Genomic DNA, 20447 nt, shown 5'->3' with positions numbered 1-20447 from the left:
TATAAAAACAGAGTTTAAGTAAATATTTGAATTAGGACAATTTGAAAAATTTGACTTTGGAGTAGCCTTTCCCTGGCATGTATTGATCACTCCTTTGCAGAGTGGCTGTTTCGGTAGATGCAGTATGCCAAAGCTGCACCGTTTAAATGAAGCCGGTTCAATGAAACATAGCAAATACCAGCAGGGTATCGTCTTAAAAACTCAGCCTTTGCAGAACAGAACTCAAATTAGGAGGCTCAGCTCCTGCTGCGTATCAAAGAAATCTGACTTTAACTAGCGGTAGAGCAACACCTAGTGCTAAATGTAGATATAGCAGAAAGATCAGTGGTCACAACTGGCTTATTAAATTACGTTAAGGTTGCAGTTAGACAGCTTTCTGTATTGGTATTTTGACCATGGAATTAGTCTGTGAAATGACAGGCATGGACTGGCTGATCTCTCAGGTCCCATTCCATTCTGCAATTCTCTAGTTGGGTCATTACTATGTACTTTTCATTCTTATTGCCCCACATGTTTTTTAGTGAACTTGTCAGTTGGGTAAAGGAGGCTTGCTTAGGCCGAGCTTTTATCTTTAATGTCAATTAGCTTTGTGTGGATCATGAGGAAGAAATAGAAAGGCTTATGTACTGGGACAATGAGATGGGGAAGTATCTAGAAATGCCTTTTTCTCCTCTTTAAAATAAATATATAAATAAATAAAAACCAGGGCAGGGTATCTGCATTGTTGAAAAGAGAAAGGAAAGTGTGGGCCTTTGTGTACACAAATGATAGCATCATCTGGTAAAAGTAGGTGTTTATACTATGCTACCCAACTCCTTATGTCAAAAGGATGCACTTAGTTTACCAGTTGTCCTATCTCAGAAAAGATCACAATATCATCTGAATGGAAATATGCTACAAGCATAAGTTTGTATAATCCACTTCTCATGAGTACAAATTTTCATATCTGCACTATTTCATTTTTCTATAGAGTAGGAGAAGACACTTGTTATCTATGAAAAGCAGCCAGATGAAGAAGTAGATGAAACCCTTGAATAGACAGAGATGCATAAAGATCATTCAATTAGATAGATCCCTGTGAATATGAGCCGCTTTAAAAGTTGGCATCACCGTGGATTAAAAGGCACATTCGAGCTTTCTCCCAGAGGCGGAAGTTCTTGCTAGACTCACGCGGTTCGTCTGTGGCCTTGTTTCTTCCTCTATTTAACACAGAGTCATGTGGATGTTTGTCACATGCTGGTAGAGCAAGGTTAAAATAATCCCAGGATGGGCACACCTCTCCTATATATTCACATACAATGCACATGTATCTGCAGTGCGGTCTCACAGCTCAGGGAGTCAACCTGGAAGATTTTCTTCGTGTTTCTATGTGGATTTTCATGGAGAGGGAATGGAGAGATTTAAGGTACCAAGATATTAAATGTTTCCAAGTGAAGCCCTGAGGAGCCAGCTTTCTCAGCAAAATGGTCTAGATAAAAGCAGTTTCATTCATTCATTCATTCATTCATTCATCAGTACTTCCTAAGCATCTACTATGGGCCAGGTATTATTCTTGGCTCTGGAATGTAACAGGGAACAAAACAAAGTCTTTGCCTTCATGGAGCTTTCATTTTAGTCGAGAAGACACACAGCTAACAAATAAGGCAAGAGCTATGAAGAATAAAGTCAGATGATAAAAATTAAGCTCAATAGAGGGATGGGGGAAGAGATTGATGAGAAAGGTCTGTGATGAGGGGCTTTTTGAGCAGAGACCTGGATGAATTGTGGGAATGAATCAAGTGTTTGTACCATCTTAGCTCACCTTGCTTTCTTGTATTATGAGCATACAGAAAAGTGAGGTTCCTGATATTTTAACCATTGCTTGGAGAGTAGAGTAAGGACTCTGTTTCCTGGCCAATCAGAAGCTGGTTTAGAGAGGTTAACCCTACCTAGCCACTCTCAGCTAGTGGATGGGGATTTATCTTTGAGTTCCCTGCATGTCCAGAGCCTCACTTAATTCTCATCAATCTATTTATCTACACGAGGTACTCCATGGCTCCTAATGGTACCAGTTGCCTCCCGGCTTTTCATCCCTTTTCAAGGAGCTGGAAAAGAAGAGCGATTTGGCTTTATGTTCCTTCAATCCTTTCCCTTCTTGGCCTCTGCTGTGTTGGTTGACAAGTTTTAATTATTTTATGACACAGTCACCAGGACTGGGCTGAGATCACCAATTTGTTACTCAAAGGCTGTTAATTATCCAGCTGGCGGATGCTGGCTCAGGGCTGTCTATTGGTGTGCCAGGAGGGCAAAGTGAGGCCTCCGTAGAGGAACTCTAGGTGAAATCTCTCCAGCAAAAATCCAATTGGCCAATAGACAGTGTGCAGTGCTTGGTTTGTTCCCTTCGCTTATACCAGACAGAAGTGGATCTAGCTGGTGGTTCCCAGCCCTCAAGGAGATAGCATTTTTACTGATAAAGGCTTCTTAGAGACAGGCATTTGGGCCACGCAGGCAGTTTAGCTCCCTTGGGATTTCTTTCAAGTCACGGCATCTTAGATATGGAAGGAATCTTAAAAATTATCTAGTCTAACCTCCACATGTTGCCGAGAAGAACATCAAGATTGTGAGAGGTTTTGATTTACTCAAGGTCACACAGCCGTGGTCTTTCCCTACTGCATTATGCTGCTCCCCCATCTTATTCATTTGTTTTAGCCTCCACCCTTGGCCAGCCATTCGGGAACAATGCGTGCAACAGCCATCATCTCCACACTAAGGGCAAGAGCCCCCGCGTGAAGCACTGAAAGATGGAAAACAAGGCACAGCAATGCTCTAGATAGAAATTCGGATTTCTACTTCAGTACATAGAAATGAAACTTTGGTTTTAGTTTTCCCCTTTGTTCTAATTTTGTAAAATGAAATAACGAAGAATCTCTCGCTCCCTCCCTCTCTCTCTCCCTAACTGGGAGTAGAATCAGCAGTTCTAAAACTGTCTCCTCTGTGGATACGCAGCATCATCTCCCTTCCTATCATGTTCTTGGTTTGAGTACAACCCTGGTGTGCAGCTTTGGTATGCTTCATGGTTCAATTTTCACATATGCATATATGTTTTACAAGATGTAGTACATCTGTAAACTGACCTGGTAGTGAAGAACAAAAATTACCAGCTTCAGAGTCAAGCATCCCCAGATTCAAAGCCAGGATTCAAATGCTGATTGGTTGTGTCACCTTTGTTATTTAACACCTCAGAACCTCAGCTTTGTCATCTGTAAAATGGGAAAAACAATGACAACGGTAGTGAAGCCATCCTCACCGTTCCTCCCTCTCTTTTGCTTATTGCATGGATATAATTGGATCCAAACGTGGGTTTAGTTTCTCACAGAGCAATTTGGTTCTTTCCTTTTTCAAAAATGCCAAGAGAAGGAACTAAATGAGTATACATTTCCTGTCTAAGAGGATTTCAAGGTCTGTCCCTGAAATCAACTTAAAAACAAGCATAATCTGAGAACATTTCAGGTTGCATAGAGTTCCTTCTCTCTCATTCTGCTCCTTTGCCCTTTCTCTCTATTTATTTCCCTTTTGTCCACCCTACAAATATCTTTTGTAAAATGTACATGAATGGCCCGTGGTTTCCATCGGTCCTCTGTCCTGGAATCAACTCTGTCCAGACCCAGGCTTTGGATCTGTGAGTGACGCAAGAAGCTGTTTTTGGCTTCGGGAATGTTTTCTTCTATGTTCTGACTCCCCTCTTGTTGTCCTTCTTTCCTCTCCATCTTCTCTCCACCTCTCTTCCCCAGACACCCCCACTGTTTCTCTCTTCCTGTTTTCTTAGTTTCTTCCCCGCTCCTTGGTGGCCAAAGCACCAATCAATCACAGCCGCTGCCACAATCTCAGTTCTATCTGTGGCTCCTCTGTCTCCATGATTAAACAAGATAGGAGCAGCCTTTCCAAGGACAGACCATCTCCACAGTAGCCTGTGGGAGGCTGCCTGGCGAGGTCAAGCCTGCCAATAAGAGCATTTCCTTGCAGCTGCAAGGCTCGGGAGAGCAAACTGACAGCGAGCTGCACAAGTTTGCCGCGACACACTTAAGTTGTTTTGCTCTGCAAAAACATGGGAAAATTCTGATAAATTCCAGATGATTTCAAAACACATTCGGGGGTCAGATATACAAAAGGCAGATAAAATCTAAATTAGGTAAGTACAAGTTGATGCACAAATCTCCATTTGGGTCCAAACATCTTGCAGATTGGAAGGCTTTAAATTTGACAATTCCCAGTTAGGGATGATAAAAATTGAACTTTGCTCTCCTTAAACCCCAAGCCATTATGAGAAGAGAGGGTTCACTCAAAGTTGAAGTCAAATGGTTAGTAAAAAGCAGAAGCAAATGAATGATCATTAGGAAGGTTTTTATGCTGTTAAGACACTTGAATAGCTGGAAAGACAAAAGAGTATATAGAAGATACTCATCACTGGGTCCGCATGAACGATATGTCTTCACAGTGTAAGCTAACATACCTGTTCCATTGTCCCTATTCTAAGAAGACGGGCTCCATGTTGGTGTTGAAGGCAGGCAGTGGATTTTTCCTTACAGTCCTTATACTGTGACCTGCATTCATCAATACTGTCAAGGATTATTGAGCCAGTTGTAGCCATATGTCTGAATAAAAGTTAGACCTTTCATTTTACACAGTTAATGAATTTGCTTTTTTTTTTTCCTCACCGTTCAATTTAAAATTTTTGTACCTATAGAAAAGCTGAAAAAAGCATAAGAAACACTAAACTAGTTTCACCAATGGGACATTCTTTTATATAAATATCATGCCATTCATTCTCCCAAGATACTCAGCATTGATACACTGTTATCCAATATTAAATGCATATTTAAATTTTTCCAATTGTCTCAGTAATATTTTATTACCTTTCATGACATGGACAATTTTGAAGAGTCCAGGCTACTGCTTCGTAAATGTGCCCATAACCCGAATTTGTCTGATTGTTTCTTTGTGATTAGATTCAGGCCAAACATTTTTGCCCAAAACACTATTCAGGTGACAGTGTAGACTTCCATTGCATCATATCAGGAGGCACTGATGTCAATTTCTCCTGGTATTGGTGATACAAAGTTTGATCACTTGGTTAATGTGGTGACCGCCATATTTTCTGCTGTAAGAGTATCCTTTTCCATTGTGCTTGAATCCCAAGCACAAGGGGGGTAGCAGAGTGTTAATTTTCTAATTTTGTCATTCCTTTTGTATATATTAGATGAAATCCTTAGTATCAAACCCGGGTCTTTCTGATGTCAAAGTTCATGCTCTTTCTGCTACCGGAGCTACCTCTCCAATATGTAAACAAATGAAGCTAATCATCTGAAGCTACTGGGACAATAAAGCATTTTAATTTCATCTCTTGTTTAGAGGTCTGTTTTCTTTTACCTTGACAAAAACAGTCCCCTTTCTGTAACTTTGAGACCCACTTAAAAAAAAAAAAAAAAAAAAAAAAACAGAACAAGATGCATGCAGAGCTATTTCTAGGGTTCACATGTAAAGAGGTAGAGAGTGTCCAAATCAGCTTCTCTCCTTCAGCATTGCTGACATTATCCCACCCTTTCGGGGGGATTTAGGTTACATTTCTTTCTTTCTTTTTTTTTTTTTTTTTTTTTTTTTTCCAGTGGCAAACCTGGATTGAAGAGGAATTTGGCACAACCTCTGCCATTCTTTCCTGAGCAAAGACCGCTGGATCCCCCTAGGTAAGGGGGAAGGTAGGGTCTGCAAAGCAGCCTCCAAGGAGGATTGATTGCACACCCCCTTCCTGTGGTGCCAAATGGGAGGCAGGGGGCGCTGGAGGGGGACAGGAGGTGGCGGGGGGGCCCTGTGAGCCTTGCTGGCTGCAGACACCAGGAACACAGAAGACATGGCCCATCTGAGAGGAAGCCCTGGTCACAAGCAGAATTACACTCTCTCCTTTCCAATTAGCTGCCTTCTCTGCAAGTCTCTTTGCTTTAAGGAAGCTGGTGCGGGTAGATTCCTGCGGAAACGTGTGGCTGGGAAAAATCCCTGGTTCTACCTCTGTCCCTTTTCTTCTTCACATTAAGGGGCAACAATTCTTCTAATCACGAATAAATTCAGGTTTATAAGTCACACTGGCAGTATCAGGGTTAGCCTGCCAGTGTTACAAACCCTAAAAAAGCCCCCCCAGATTAAAACAAAAAATATTCTCTTTGTTTGCCATCTTTGTACTGTTTAACATGAGTATTTCAACAGTCTTTATTTTCCAAACACGCAAACAGGGGAGAGTGATCTGACCCACAGTATATTGACATACCATGTAGCTATAACCTTGAGATAAAAAGTAAAGGAAAAAGTCAAAACAGCCCAAACCAGATACTAACACAAACAAGTCTTTCCTCAGTCCAGACCCCTTCCCTCTGTAGCAAGGGCAACACTAGGATTAGCACAGAGTGGCTAGCACTCTGTGGTTAGCACTATGTGTGGCATAGTGGACACACTTACCTCTATGCTGGGGCAGACGCTCAGGGCCCAAGTGCACAGCTACAAGGTCCAAAGTATTAGTTCATTTGTTCCACAAATGTGTATTAAGTATCTATTCTGAGCCAGACACAATTCTAGGTGTTGGGAACATCTTACACATCTAGGGCTTGTAAAAGACTTGGAAGGCCTCTGCCCTTGTGGAACTTACCTAGTGGCATTAGGAACAAAAGAGAGAGAGAATATCCTCCCACAATGTTGACAGAAGATGGGAAATAACGGCTATTGCAGAAAGCCTGAGGTGATTTCCTGGATCCTGTATATCCAAGAAAGCCACTGCTTCAAAATCTGGGTCGCACTGTGGAATAGCTATAGAAGGCCAAAACACGGAAAGAAAAAGGCAGAGAATCAGAGAGAAGCTTCCCTCCTCACCATTCATGCAAGGATCCTTTAGGAGTTTTACCATATTGATCAGGAAGAGTCAAACCTACTGTCTGTAAGTTGATGCATAAAAGCAACAGTAATGACTGTGCCTCTGTCCCATGCTGAAAGAACCCCAAAGATGGACCGCCCAACGTAATAATAGGGAGATAACTAAGCTTCTTTGCTATACAGAGCTCGGTGCTGAGAATTTTACATGCATTGGCTCATTTACTTTTTTTAATCACCACTCGGTGAGATAAACACTAATTTTATTCCCATATGAAGAAAGACCCAGAAAGTTAAGTAAATTGCCCTTGCCCAAGGACACATACCTGGCAGATAATGGATCCTAGCTCTGTCTCATACCAAAATCTATGTTTTAAACCACTGCATTTCCATTCATAAAATTATTTTTCATCATCTCATTTAAAAGAAAGAGTATCAATATAGAACAGGAAAATTATTCAGCTATCTTCAGAAAACGGTCTGTGTTTTCAGATTATTATCTTAGAAGAAACAAACGTGTCCTATTAGTCAAAAGCAAATACATACCACTTTCTCAAATACATGAGAAATTAAGAGATAAGCCTTTTGCAATCGCTTCAATGTACATAAGCCCAACGTCTAATTATTGAATTGAATTATGATTCAAGAATGATTGGAGAGTAGGGGCAGTGGCGGCTGCGGTCATGGTGGTGGTTGTGAGGTGAGGCAGGCTGAGGGGGAGCAGCCCGAGGGGGGATAGCCCGAGGGGGGGAGGGCGGGGGCTGGTGGCAGCGGCGGGTGGACTCGCGATAAAAAAAAAAAAATTAAGAAAAAAGAATGATCGGAGATTGGTATTTCATCCGTCTAATAAGTTACTGCTCAAAGTGCATTTTACAACTGCATACACTTCCACCTTCGTCCTCTACTTGATAATTGAATTAATAATAAAACACCTAAGATGAAACTGGTTTCGAGAAAACAAGACAGAACTCCATGATGAAGCGTATGCCCCTTTGGGAATGAAACCGTGTCAAAAATCTTTATCAAAACTTCAAAAGTATGGTAATAGAACTGAACTTTGAACAATGGGGAGAGGTCTTGCGTTTGCTTGAAATCATTGAAATTAAATGTAATGAAAAGTGATCAGAGTGCTTATTTTTACTTTGTTTTGTGGGAAATTGTGCTGGGAATGTGGATCTATTGTGCACAAAGGATGTTGGCTTTATGTTGGAACCACCAGGCAGGTTGAGTTGAGAAACAATTAGCTCAGTCAGCAAGCCTTTGAATCTGATTAAGCCAGGAAGTGGGCACTCCCCACGACAGGGCAGAATGAAGGGAATGGAGGCTGAAATCCAAAACAAGGAATGACTTCTCCCTCTCCCTCCCTCTCTCTCTCTCTCTCTTTCTCTTTCTCTCAGGAAACTAGTATTAGAATTAATTGTATCAAATTTATGTCAAGGATTACTTCATTACAATTCACTATCTTTGGTGAAACAAATGCAAGCTTGTTTCCAAGTAGATCAACAGTCCACATGCGTCATGGCTACTGTCTCCAAGAAACTTCTGTTTACTGAGGCCTGACATACCCTCATGTTTTGGTAACAAAATATCTTTGAGATCCAGGACCCAAGTCACAGAGGAAGATGCAGAGCCTATCCCAGGCTGCTGGCCGAATTCTCATTTCTCTGGGGACTCTCAGTGTATTCTCTGGAGTTATCGCTTTCTTCCCTGTCTTTTCTTACAAGCTTTGGTTCACAGGATGGAATGTCTGGATTGCTTGCCCCATCTGGAATGGAGCTTTGGTAGGAAAATATTTTATTACATATATTGAGAGAGTATAGAAAGAAGGGAGGGAAAGAAGAAAAAGAATGACGTGTCTTTTTGGGGGTGCTCCTGGGTGGCTCAGTCAATTAGTTGAGTGTCCGACTCCGGCTCAGGTCATGATGTCATGGTTCACTATTTCAAGAGCCCCACATGGGGCTCTGTGCTGACAGCTTGGAGCCTGGAACCTGCTTCAGATTCTGTGTCTCCCTCTCTCTCTGCCCCTCCCCCACTCATGCTCTGTCTTTCTCTCTCAAAAAATAGACATTAAAGGGGCGCCTGGGTGGCTTGGTCGGTTAAGTGTCCGACTTCGGCTCAGGTCATGATCTCACGGTCCGTGAGTTCAAGCCCCTCGTCGGGCTCTGTGCTGACCGCTCAGGGCCTGGAGCCTGTTTCGGATTCTGTCTCCCTCTCTCTCTGCCCCTCCCCTGTTCATGCTCTGTCTCTCTCTGTCTCAAAAATAAATAAACGTTAAAAAAAAATTAAAAAAAATAGACATTAAAATAATTAATTAATTCATTTCAAAAAAAAAGAATGACATGTCCTGTTTAAGTTTTGCAACAATACAAAGAAGTCAAAATTCTACAGAAAATTAGATGACTGTAGAACATATATTTCTATTAGTTGTCTCTTAAATGTACAATCTTTCTTAATATCATTTTATCATATACACTATCACGTGTACTATAATGAAATGCTGTTCAAGAAATTCTTAAAAAGTTGTTTTAATCTTCTCACCTTGGTTTTCTGAGAAATTGGAATCTATCTTTTGAAATTTGAATTTTATTGTTTTAAGTTTTTTTTGTTTTGTTTTGTTTTTTTAATAATCTCTACCCTCAACGTGGGGCTCAAACTCACATCCCTGAGATCAAGAGTCACATGCTCTCATGACTGAACCAACCAGGTGCCACTAAAATTTAAATTTTAGAAAAAGAAGTATGTAAACCATAAAAAATGTAAAAAAAAAAAAAATGGAGAACCGAGTAAAATAATCTTCAGATGAATGCTTTCACTAGAAATACTCAGGTGTGTTGACATGATCCAAGGATTTGCAAGCCCCAAACCTTAGTTCTCCCACATTTTTCTTTGCACGCAACTGTTTGAACTGCAAATAATTCAAGAATTTGGGTGATGTACTTCACTAACTTCACAGTTCATTAGCAAGTGTGCATGTGGCAAATATAAGTAGGCACCAAGTAGCTGCTCCATGTCTATTTACTGAATGACTGTACAAAGGAAGGATTAGACAGGTACCCCAGCCCTCTGCGTCAGAGAAATGAACACATCTAGCCTTGTGACTTGGTGTCTTCCATGGCGGTATGATTTAAGAGGAGTTACAGAGTCTTGCAACAAATCCTTCTCTCATTGTTTCCTGTGATGCATGACATTCACCATTGGAGACTAGAGAATTAGACTTTAAAGCCTTTTGATCTGAAGGAGTTTTCTATTGAAATGTAGCCAGTCTTGGGAGAGGCAACACTCTAAGTCTTAAAAAATCTAACTTTAACTAAGATATCACCTAAAAGCAAGACGCTATAAAATACCATTTTAATCTATTTATTAAGTAAATATGTATTGATAACCTACTACATGCTTGAGTTAACAATGGGGGAAAAAAAACAAACAAGGTCTCAATTTTTAAAAACTCCATCTAGTGGGACTTAAGGATGGTGAGTAGATGGGAGAAAGCCAAATGGTGCGAGTGTGGGACTGAACAAGGAAACACTTTGATGATGTTTTCTTTTTTTCTTTTCTCTCCTTAATTTTTTAAACGTTCATTTATTTATTTTGAGAAAGAGAGAGCAAGTGGGGGGAGGGGCAGAGAGGGAGGGTAAGAGAGAATCACAAGCAGGCTTTGCACCCTTAGCACAGAGCCTGATTGCAGGGCTCAAGCCCACAAACAGTGAGGTCATGACCTGAGCCAAAATCAAGAGCCAGACGCTTAACCGACTGAGCCACCCAGGCATCCCTTCTTTTTTTTTTCTTTTACATCTACCTCCCAGTCTTGCCGGTCTGCTCTTTTCCCCATCTCCTACCTGAAACCATACGTTCATTCAAAGAAACAGTTATTAAACATTTACCAGAATGCAAAAATGACAGTGACATTTATTCAAGCAGCTTGCACACTTTTTGTTGATGACCCAGAGTAAAAAAAACATTTTACATCCAGGACCTAGAATGTACATAGTTGCATGTATATAGTTCTCTCTAGATAAGTAGTTAGATTTTGATACATATATAGAACATAGAACAAACAGCTTCAAAAAAACAATATTTTACCTTCTGTGTCAAATGAATTGATATTTTCTATTCTATTAATTTTTTTTAATTCTGACTACAGAACTGACCCAGTGTTTAATAAAACCATAATTATAGTCCAACTCTGTATTCCTTTCTTGTAATTCTTTGCCTATCCCTGCAGCCTATCCTAGAACATTCAGCAGACACTGAGAGTTGATTAGGATCACAAATTATTGAATACAGATTTGCTCTATGCCAATATCTGTTTTATCAGTTACTCCCAGAGAAATGACAAGGTCTGTCTCCAGCATACAGCTAGTTGGTGGCTATTTGATTTTGAGACCAATGGCATAGGGAATTGGAATCCGAAAGGTAGGATTTGGGGAGACGGAGCCTATGCTCAAGTCCTGATTCTGACATTCTTGGTATATGGTCAAGAGCAGGACCCTCACTCAGCCAGTTATACACTGCCTTACCTATAACATGAGGAATTTTGTAGGTAAAGAGAGTCCATGCAGAGCTGTCTAACCCTAAGATGCTCAGTGAGAACGACCAAATTTGAACAAAGATTGTGTAATAAAGAGCTTCCCCGGTTTTGAAGCTCTACACACACGCTAGTTAATACCATGCCTTTCGTCTGTGCTGTGAGCGAGGAAAATTTCTACCCTCCAGGTGCTGGGAGGGTACCCTTCACATGGGGAATTCATTTCCTGATTTCAGGGGGACAGAGGAATGTTCTGGCACCAGTTGCTTAAGTAACTTTAATTCAAAGTAATCAATACACCAAAGTGGCGTATTTGGGGGCTGCCTGCCCTGAATCCCATCCGTGCCCAATATCTGTCCAAACGCTTTGATCCTAACCTCTTGCTGCCTGCTTACTTCCCCATTCCATTCCCTGCCGAGTGGCTGAATTCCCCATCCTGTTAGCTTTGGGACCCCATCTCCTACCACTCTTCCCTTAGCTCATTCCATTCCCTTAGTCATCACACTGGCTCCTTGTTGTTTTCAAATATTCCAAGGTGTGTTTTTGCCTCAGGGCCTTTGCACTATCTGTTCTCTGCCTGGAGCTTCCTCCCACACAAGGCTTATTCTCTAACTTCCTTTTAATTCTTTGAAGAAATATCACTTTCTCATTGATGCCTTCCTTCATTACCCTCATTTCCCTATTTAAAATTGTAAATCTCAGGGTGCCTGAGCGGCTCAGTCAGTTAAGCATCAGACCCTTGATTTTGGCTCAGGTCATGATCTTATGGTTCTTGAGATCGAGACCAGCATTGGGCCCTGCCCTGACATCGCAGAACCTGCTTGGGATTCTTTCTCTCCCTCTCTCTCTCTGCCCCTCCCCTGCTTGCTTGTTCACTCTATCTCCCTCAAAATAAATAAATAAAACTTAAAAAATAAATAAATAAAATAAAATTGTAAGTCTCTCCCACAACTGGCATCCCCAGTCTCTCATTCCCCACTCTATTCTTTTCCTGATGGTCCTTATCACCATCTAATATACTACATAATGTATTTATTTATTGTTTGTTAATACCCCTCCCAACAAAATGTATATTGTACAATGGTGGGGATTTTTTTTTCTATTTTGTTTACTGCTGTGCCTCCAGCACTTGGAACAGAATGAGTCACATACTAGGTGTTCCATAAATACTGTTTGATAAATATGGTTGAATAAGGGAATGAGTCCGTGCTCAGGTGGTACAAAATGCATCATATCAGTGAACTCTCATTAGGTTGCAAGGACTAAAAGTCAAGCCAGTATTCACACTAAAGCAGGACAAAATCGTCATGAAAAGGAAAGCAATAAGAGTGCTCACTCTTTCAGTAATGTCTAAATTTGGAACAATGTGATTTTTTTTCTTTTTCTAGTGAGTTTCCCAGTGAAGCACAGCTCTGTCTGATCGGGGTCAACTACAAAAGGTCTCTGACTCGTGCCACAACTTTCCTTCCTTCCCATTTCTCAATGTGCCTGAAGAGTGAATCTTCCTTTGCTGGAAAGACAATGTGTGCATTTCAATCCTATTGACATTTCCTTTTGCAAATGACTCCATATCCCTTCGGAGACTTAGAAAAGATAGATTTTTACAAGCGGAACAGAACTTTGCATTTGTTCAGTGCCTTCATTTGAGACTTTCTGAATTCTTCAAAGTATCGGTCCTCAGAACTCTCCTCACTCTACTCTGATAGCCACATGATAAGCAGTTTTCCTAGGATTTCTGAACTAGGTTATTTAAAGGCCATCAGCTGCCAGAAAGTATGCAGCAAGATCACAGTGCCTGATGGACTGGGCTCTACTTGAATCCCGGAAAACGTGGCTTGGCACCCTCCAGTGACTTAGTTAATGGCAAGCCACAGTGCTGTATCCAGAAGCCTACCTGGAGACAGGAACTTGGGGAAAGGTGGGCAAGACGTCCCGTGCAGGTCCCAGTTTCCTCCCCTGTCAGAGAAGGGACTTGATTGTACCATCATCACTCAAGCCTCTTATAGCTTCAGTGGTCCTGAGATTTCCAAACACCTGATGGCCAATTTCCGCTTAGATATCCTAAACTTCTGTAAGCCCGGCTTGTTCCCCAAAAACCATCTCACCACCAAAAGCAGTGATTTCTTCTCCAGACTTTCCTGGCTTTGAACTCGATTTCAAACCCTAGAGTGACTTTTGATTTCAACCCTTCCCTCCAAACTAGTGCTTCTTAAACTGTAATGTGCATATGAATCACCTGGGGATCTTGTTAAAATGTACACTCCGATTCAGGAAATCTGGGGTGAGGCCGGGCACCTGGGTGGCTCAGTCGGCTCAGGTCATGATCTCATAGTTAGAGGGTTCGAGCCCCATTTTGGGTTCTGCACTGTGCTTGGAATTCTCTCTCTCCCTCTCTGCCCCTCCCCTGCTCGTGCTCCCTCTCTCTCTCTCTCTCTCTCTCTCTCTCTCTCTCTCTCGTCTCTATCTCTCTCTCTCAAAATAAATAAATAAACATTTTTAAAATTTTATTTACAAAATCTGGGTGAGGCCTGAGACTCTGCCTGTCTCACAAGTTTCCAAGTGATGCCAATGCTGCTGGTCCTAAGACCACTCTGACAACAGTGCCCTAAACCAACCCACCCTCAGCCTCACTCCTACCCCACCGCATCCAGTCAGTTGCTAGCTAACTTTTATTTTTCTCGTGAGGCATATCCTTATCCATTCTTTCCTCTCATGCTCACTGGGCACCACCTCCCCCTCAACTCCTTACCACTTCCCACCCCCACCCAGGTTTCATGCCTACATGACTTTGATAGCCAAACTGTGGGAACCCATTCATTAATGAATCATAAAATCCATCTATTGCATAGCTAGCAGCATTTATAAAAGTAGAATAGAATAGAATAGAACAGAAATGGGGCACCTGGGTGGCTCAGGTGGGTCAGTTAAGCGTCCAACTTCAGCTCAGGTCATGATCTCGCAGTCTGTGAGTTCGAGCCCCATGTAGGGCTCTGTGCTGACAACTCAGAGCCTGGAGCCTGCTTCGGATTCTGTGTCTCCCTCTCTCTCTGCCCCTACCCCGCTCATGCTCTATCTCTCTTACTCTCAAAAATGAATAAATGTTAAAAAAAAAATTTTTTTTGAAGACCCAATTCTGACAGAGACGCCTAGGCCTCACCTCATTCCTACCCAGCACACACTTGAGCACAGGCTTGTCTTTCTAGACCTCTGCTGTGTCAGTCAAGCTCCTCCTTCAAAAACCTTCAGTGTTGCTTCATTGTCCAAACGAAGCCGAGATATGTTAGCCTGAATTTTGAGGCCCTTCTCAACCTAGCCTCATGTGGCTTTCAAGCCTGATTTCCTACTCTTTTCTACCAGGAACCAGAGCTCCTGCCCCTCTAGGCCCCTGTCTCACTGTTTCCCAAGCCTGGCTGCCACCTTCCCACCTTTACATGCATTTCTCCCACTGCCCAGACTGCCCTTCCCTCTGCCATCTCCTGCTGAAATCACACCCATCCCTCAAACCTGCTTCGGGTCCCGTTTCCCCCATGCTGCTTTCTTCCACGATCATCCCCCCTGGAAGCGGTATCTTGTCACTGGGCCCTTCTCACACGGAGTGTACTCACTTTTCCTGCCTCATTTTGTGGACACTCTTATACGCACATTACTTTCACATCTGGACTGCAAATTCCAATGAAAGTTGGAGCCGCTGTGTGTATGATTATTACTTGGTGAGCTTGCTTGTCCTATTTATCCTCTCTGTTCCATCTTCTAAAAAGTAGGAGAAGATCAGGGCACCTGGGTGGCTCAGTCGGTTAAGCTTCCAGCTCTTGGTTTGAGCTCAGGCCGTGGTCTCCTGGTGGTAGTGAGATCAAGCCCCATGTCAGGCTCCATGCTGAGTGTGGAACCTGCTTCGGATTCTCTCTCTCTCCTTCTGCCCCTCTCTCCCGCTCATGCGCACTCCCTCTCTCTTTAAAATAATAAATAAATAAATAAATAAATAAATAAATAAACTTTTTAAAGTCGGAGAAGATCTCCATCGTTATAAGGATTAAGTGAGTTATCGTATGTAAAATGTTTAGTGTAGTGCCTGGCATACATACAGTAAGGGCTCAGTAAATGTTAATTTATGCTATTATGCCATCTGCAGAGTGCCTATCACATCCCTTGTTGGCAGTAGACTCACAACAGATGTTTATAAGTGAATAAATTAGCCCATATTAAAATGATTCCTCTAGGGGCACCTGGATGGCTCAGTCAGTTAAGCATCTGACTCTTGATTCCAGCTCAGGTCCTGGTCTTGTGGTTCGTGAATTCGAGCTCCGTGTCAGGCTCTGTGCTGTCAGGCTCTCTCTCCCTCCCTCTCTCTCTCAAAATAAATAAATAAAGTGATCCCTCTAAAAGTTTCTATTACTGTTGTGATGCCTCCCCGCTTCCTTCAATTCATCTGCTTCTGGGAACCTTTAGTCCTTTATGTCCTTTACAGGGGGCAATTTAAAGAGCCTGTGGGAGGGCCCACAATTATCATCCGACCAGAGTGTTAGCTGCTACCGTTGCAAACCCCAAGCAATCTCTCTGGAACTGCCTGTGGAGCAGAAAGCTAGCCTGCCAAGAAGAGTAGAGAGAGAGCAGAATGCAGGACTGGGCCTTCTCTCCGGGCTCCTACCTCCCCAGGCACCCCCTCTGGGTCCTTTCTGAAACCCAACTGCCCTGTTGTGCCCAGCTCTTGCCTCTCAGACACCGCCTCTCACATTTCCTTTTCCCATTTGACTTCTCTCCCCTACCCTCAAAACTCTTCCTTTTTCTTTCTTCCCTCTTCCCTGTCTAAATACAAGAGTTTAAAAAAGAAAAGAAAGCAAGAAAACAGGAGGCTATGACTCAGGGGACACCCGCCCTCTGTCTCGCAGGCATGCTGGACAGGGGCACCAGGGAAGATGGGTGTGCTCGCCCCTGAGCCACCTCCGTCCACAGGGTGGGTTTCCCAAGTTACTGAATGGCATTCATACACCAGCCTACTCCATGAAAGATCTTTTCAAAGTTTTGTGTAAACAAAGCAAAATTCAAGCTGGCAGCTACAACCAAAATATCAGGCGACTGCAATTCGGCTGCATTTTTCAACTTTTGAAAGGAAAGAAACGGTTCATGCCAAAGTGGTTAAGGCAACCTGGAATCTAAGCGTCTAATAATGTCAGCTCTCTCCTTGGAGTTACACCAGGAGAGGAGTGTACCCTTCACTTTTCTCTTGTTTGCCCCTGTGTTTCTCGCCCGTAGAGGAGTAACGTGCCCATTGGATGCCTTTGCCTCTGAAAGCGTAGACTGGCCCCCGGCTCAACATCAATGTTCAATTGCTCTTAATAATTCTGTTTTGTTGTGCTATTTATGCTGGCTCAACCTCCACAGGGTCCCTTGGAAACTTTCCTCTTGAGAATCAAGCCAACCTCTTTCGACTACAGATGGTTCTGTTTTTATCGACGGGAGTTTTATGGTGCGGCAATGCCACGTCTGGAATTTCAGCCTGAGCCACACGAGAAGTGTTGTGTGAATGTACATGTGCATACTTCTCCCCCACCTCTCTTGAATTCTCCAAGTCAGGCATTCAAAATAAAATATGCCAGGAAAATGAAAAGCTGGATCTAAAAAAAAAAAAAAACAAACAAAACAGGCTGGACACAGAAGCTACAAAAGCAGCATATCACAAAACCATATTGGTAGAAGCTCTGATTTCCACCCCCTTAAATTTGTTGATACTATATATACAGTCATGTTTATTTCTCTGTCAAAAACCTAATTCGTAACTGCTTTTACTCCTGCCCTCATTCTATATCTGGTTTCAGGCACGTCTCTTCCTGGTTGTCTCTCTCAACCTCAAAACATTCCCTGACCAGGAACAAATGATTTATGGGTCAGGAATAAGCAGTTTCCAGGCTCAGTGACCACAAAAGGTCTCCTTCACCAGACCCGGAGCTGAATCAAAGATGAGCCCAGAATTCTTTTTTCTTTTTCATTATATATTGCCCTGACACCATTCCCTCCTTTGTTGAACTATTTTCATTCTGCACTTTGGGTCTTTTTCCCTCAACGGAAGCTATTAAAAAACAAAACAAAACAAAACTTTTGAAAAGCTGAACACCAGTGCACCCAGAACAATTAATGTCCCGCCATGCATTCACTCTAATTATAATCTTTGTTACTTGAGAAACGGAGATCACATATTTGCATCCCACCAGTAGGCTGAGGCTCCTGAATCTCAAAAGAAAAGCAAAGAGTAAAAGATAATGCTGTTGCTGGGCAAGTTTTCAGGGTTCTGTGACACATTTCCTTTCCGGTTCCTCCCATTTGTAATTTTAGCAATTTGTGGGAAAGATGAATGATAGACAATTAATCAAAATAAAACATATGGCAAGGGTTATAAAGCCAAGCTTTTATTGCAGTGACACCTTACAGTAGGGGAGGTTATAATTGCAATGGCAAAGGCAGCACAGAAAATAAAAAAAAAAAAGAGCTTGTATGAATCATGTCTTTATGACACTGATGGCTTTTTTCTTCATTGTCATCCCAGATGAGGAAGAGATCAGAGCCATAAATCCATTTAGCCATTTGCTGTTCTTTCTAGTTCATAATAAAGTTGTCAAACCGTGAGACAGATTGAACTCTTTCCAGAGGTACATTCTATCATGGATATTATTTTTCCATTTTCTTTTCACAGGCCATCATGACCGGTATACTTCTGCTGGTGGCTCACAAAGAGTGGACCAAGAGATACCTGGTAAATATATAGACCTTCAGTAGGATGGTTGAATAGGTTTGAAGGTCAAACCTCTACCAGTTCAGGATGGAACATAGAGAATGTGATTTCCGATTATAATTGAGTTCCTTCTGATTGATGCCTTACTATGATGGATTTCAGTAATAAACTGGCTTTAAATGAATACTTTTTATTTTTATTTTAGAGAGAGAGAGAGCACAAGTGGGAGAGAGGGAGGGAGAGAGAGAGAGAGAGAGGGAGAGAGAGAGAGAGAGAGAGAGAGAGAGAGAGAGAGAGAGAGTCTCAAACAGGCTCCACTCTCAGCTTGGACAGAGCCCGATGCAGGGTTTGATCCCACAACCCTGGGATCATGACCTGAACTGAAATCAAGAGTTGGACGCTCAACCAACTGCCACCCAGGTGCCCCTTAAATGAATAATTTATATCTGATTTCTTCTCCAAACACTTACTACAAGTTCCTGCGATTATTGTAAATATTTAAGTATTCCAATTTGGAGAGGACAGAACCAATGTTATGCTCCCAAATTTCATTCTGAATAAATGGATCTATAGGCTCCTCTGTTTTTAATAATGTATGTTTAAGTCTCAACTCCTCAGCTTGGGATGTCCTTCCACTGTCTCTGTTACTTCTCCCCCCCCCAAAAAAAAGGATGGGAAGTCTATGATATATTGCATTTCAATAGTAGGGAGCCAAGTAATCCCAGGATATAGAAAGACTACTTTGTTCTGATCATAGATCTTCCCATGGCTCAAATAAGTGTGAGTCACCTGGGAATCTGGTTAAAATGTAAATTCTGATACAGTAGATCTGGGGGAGGTATGAGATTCTACATTTCTAACAAACTTCCAGGGATGTCAGTGCTACTGGACCATGGACCATGCCCTGACTAGCAAGGTCCTAGGATAAGGCAGGGATTCTGGTATTCATCTTTTTCCCACCGTAAGCTGGCTCTTAACACATGATAGAAGATAAATAAACACATGTTTGTTGAATGGAATTCAATTAGTTTTTGGCTCAGTTGGCTGATATGTTATTCTCGCAGAGTGTAGATTCAAGAAGAGAATAAAAGGGCCTAAAGAGAAAATTGTAACCCATTTCTCCTTCACTTCCCAGTAAAAGAGATTAATATCCAACAACGCTTTCTTTCTCCACATCACTGAGAAGCTTTTGAAGAGTCTAGTTTCCAAAGTAACAATTTATTTTTGTTTTATTTTCAGTGGGAAGCTAGTTTCACCTTTGTGATTCTAAGCATTATGGGATGTCCACTTCATTTTGCGATAGCCTTGGAATCTGCTCTCCTTGGTCCATATTGCTTCTACTCGTTTTCAGGGATTGCAGGGACCGGTTACCTCGGTTATGCAGTTGCCTTCCCTTTTCCGTATGCAAAATTCCCTTCAGCTTGTGTGGACCCACCACACTATGAAGCGTACCACCTGACGCTTCAAGCCTTCGACCTGTGCCTGAGCTTCGCCATGTTCTGTGTGTCCCTGACAGTGTTCATCAAGCTTTCTGCAGGACTTATCTGGAATAGACACATACATGTAAGTTTTCAGAAAGGGGGAACCAGTTTTTTCCATCCTGAATGCTAAAATGGAAAGTCTGCCATATTAGTGCCTGATCTGTCTCTCTTACTTATCACTGTATCTTTTATAATCAGACGTTTCCCACTATTTCTACTTCTACTCCAGCAAAGAGGCTGATATACACCAACATCAAATTTACCTTTCTAACTTTCTCTAAGATGGCTAATAAGAATATTAATAATATTTGGGGCATCTGGGTGGTTCAGTCGGTTGGGCATCCGGCTTCGGCTCAGGTCATGGTGTCACGGTTCGTGGGCTCAAGCCCTGTGGTGGGCTTTGTGCTGACAGCTCAGAGCCTGGAGCCTGCTTCAGATTCTGTGTTTCCCTCTCTCTCTGCCCATGGCCAGCTCACACTGTCTCTCTCTCTCTCTCTCTCTCTCTCTCTCTCTCTCTCTCTCTCTCCCCCTCTGTCTCTCTCAAAAATAAACATTAAAAAAATTTTTTGAAGAATATTAATAATATGATAGTAATAGAAGTATGAACTGAATGTTTACTATGTATCAGTGTCCTTCCCATTTCACACATAGTAGACTATAGCTAAAAAATGATGTAATTTGAAGGCTCCTGAGTGGCTCAGTCGGTTATACTCCCAACTTCGGCTCAGGTCATGATCTCACGGCTTGTCTGTATGAGCCCCACGTCAAGCTCTATGCTGACAGCTTAGAGCCTGCTTCAGATTCTGTGTCTCCCTCTCTTTCTGCCCCT

General features: G+C 42.2%; 1 protein-coding gene across 8 annotated transcripts in view; it reads left to right on the top strand.

Moving 5' to 3' along the window:
• TMEM212 (transmembrane protein 212) overlaps positions 1-20447 on the top strand; it is a 53016-nt gene that overhangs the window by 21641 nt on the left and 10928 nt on the right. For 4 of the 8 annotated variants that reach the window (XR_008422511.1, XR_002083982.2, XR_002083981.2 and 1 more), the window contains 3 exons: positions 5643-5720; positions 18099-18158; positions 19377-19428. Coding sequence is in view for 2 of the 8 variants with exons in the window: in XM_019463178.2 (XP_019318723.1) it covers positions 8511-8669; positions 18099-18158; positions 19377-19700 (543 nt within the window). In the remaining 6 variants the exon portion in view is untranslated. Of the gene's footprint in view, positions 1-5642; positions 5721-7662; positions 8670-18098; positions 18159-19376; positions 19701-20447 lie in introns of those variants that run through there. The other 4 variants (XM_019463178.2, XM_019463177.2, XR_002083980.2 and 1 more) reach the window with 3 other exon arrangements.

Source organism: Panthera pardus, unplaced genomic scaffold (genome assembly GCF_024362965.1).
Source record: "Panthera pardus isolate Hobbes unplaced genomic scaffold, ASM2436296v1 HiC_scaffold_16, whole genome shotgun sequence".
Taxonomy (NCBI): Eukaryota; Metazoa; Chordata; class Mammalia; order Carnivora; family Felidae; genus Panthera; species Panthera pardus.
Note: the sequence above shows the minus strand (reverse complement) of the source record. Positions and strands in the feature narration are given on the sequence as shown.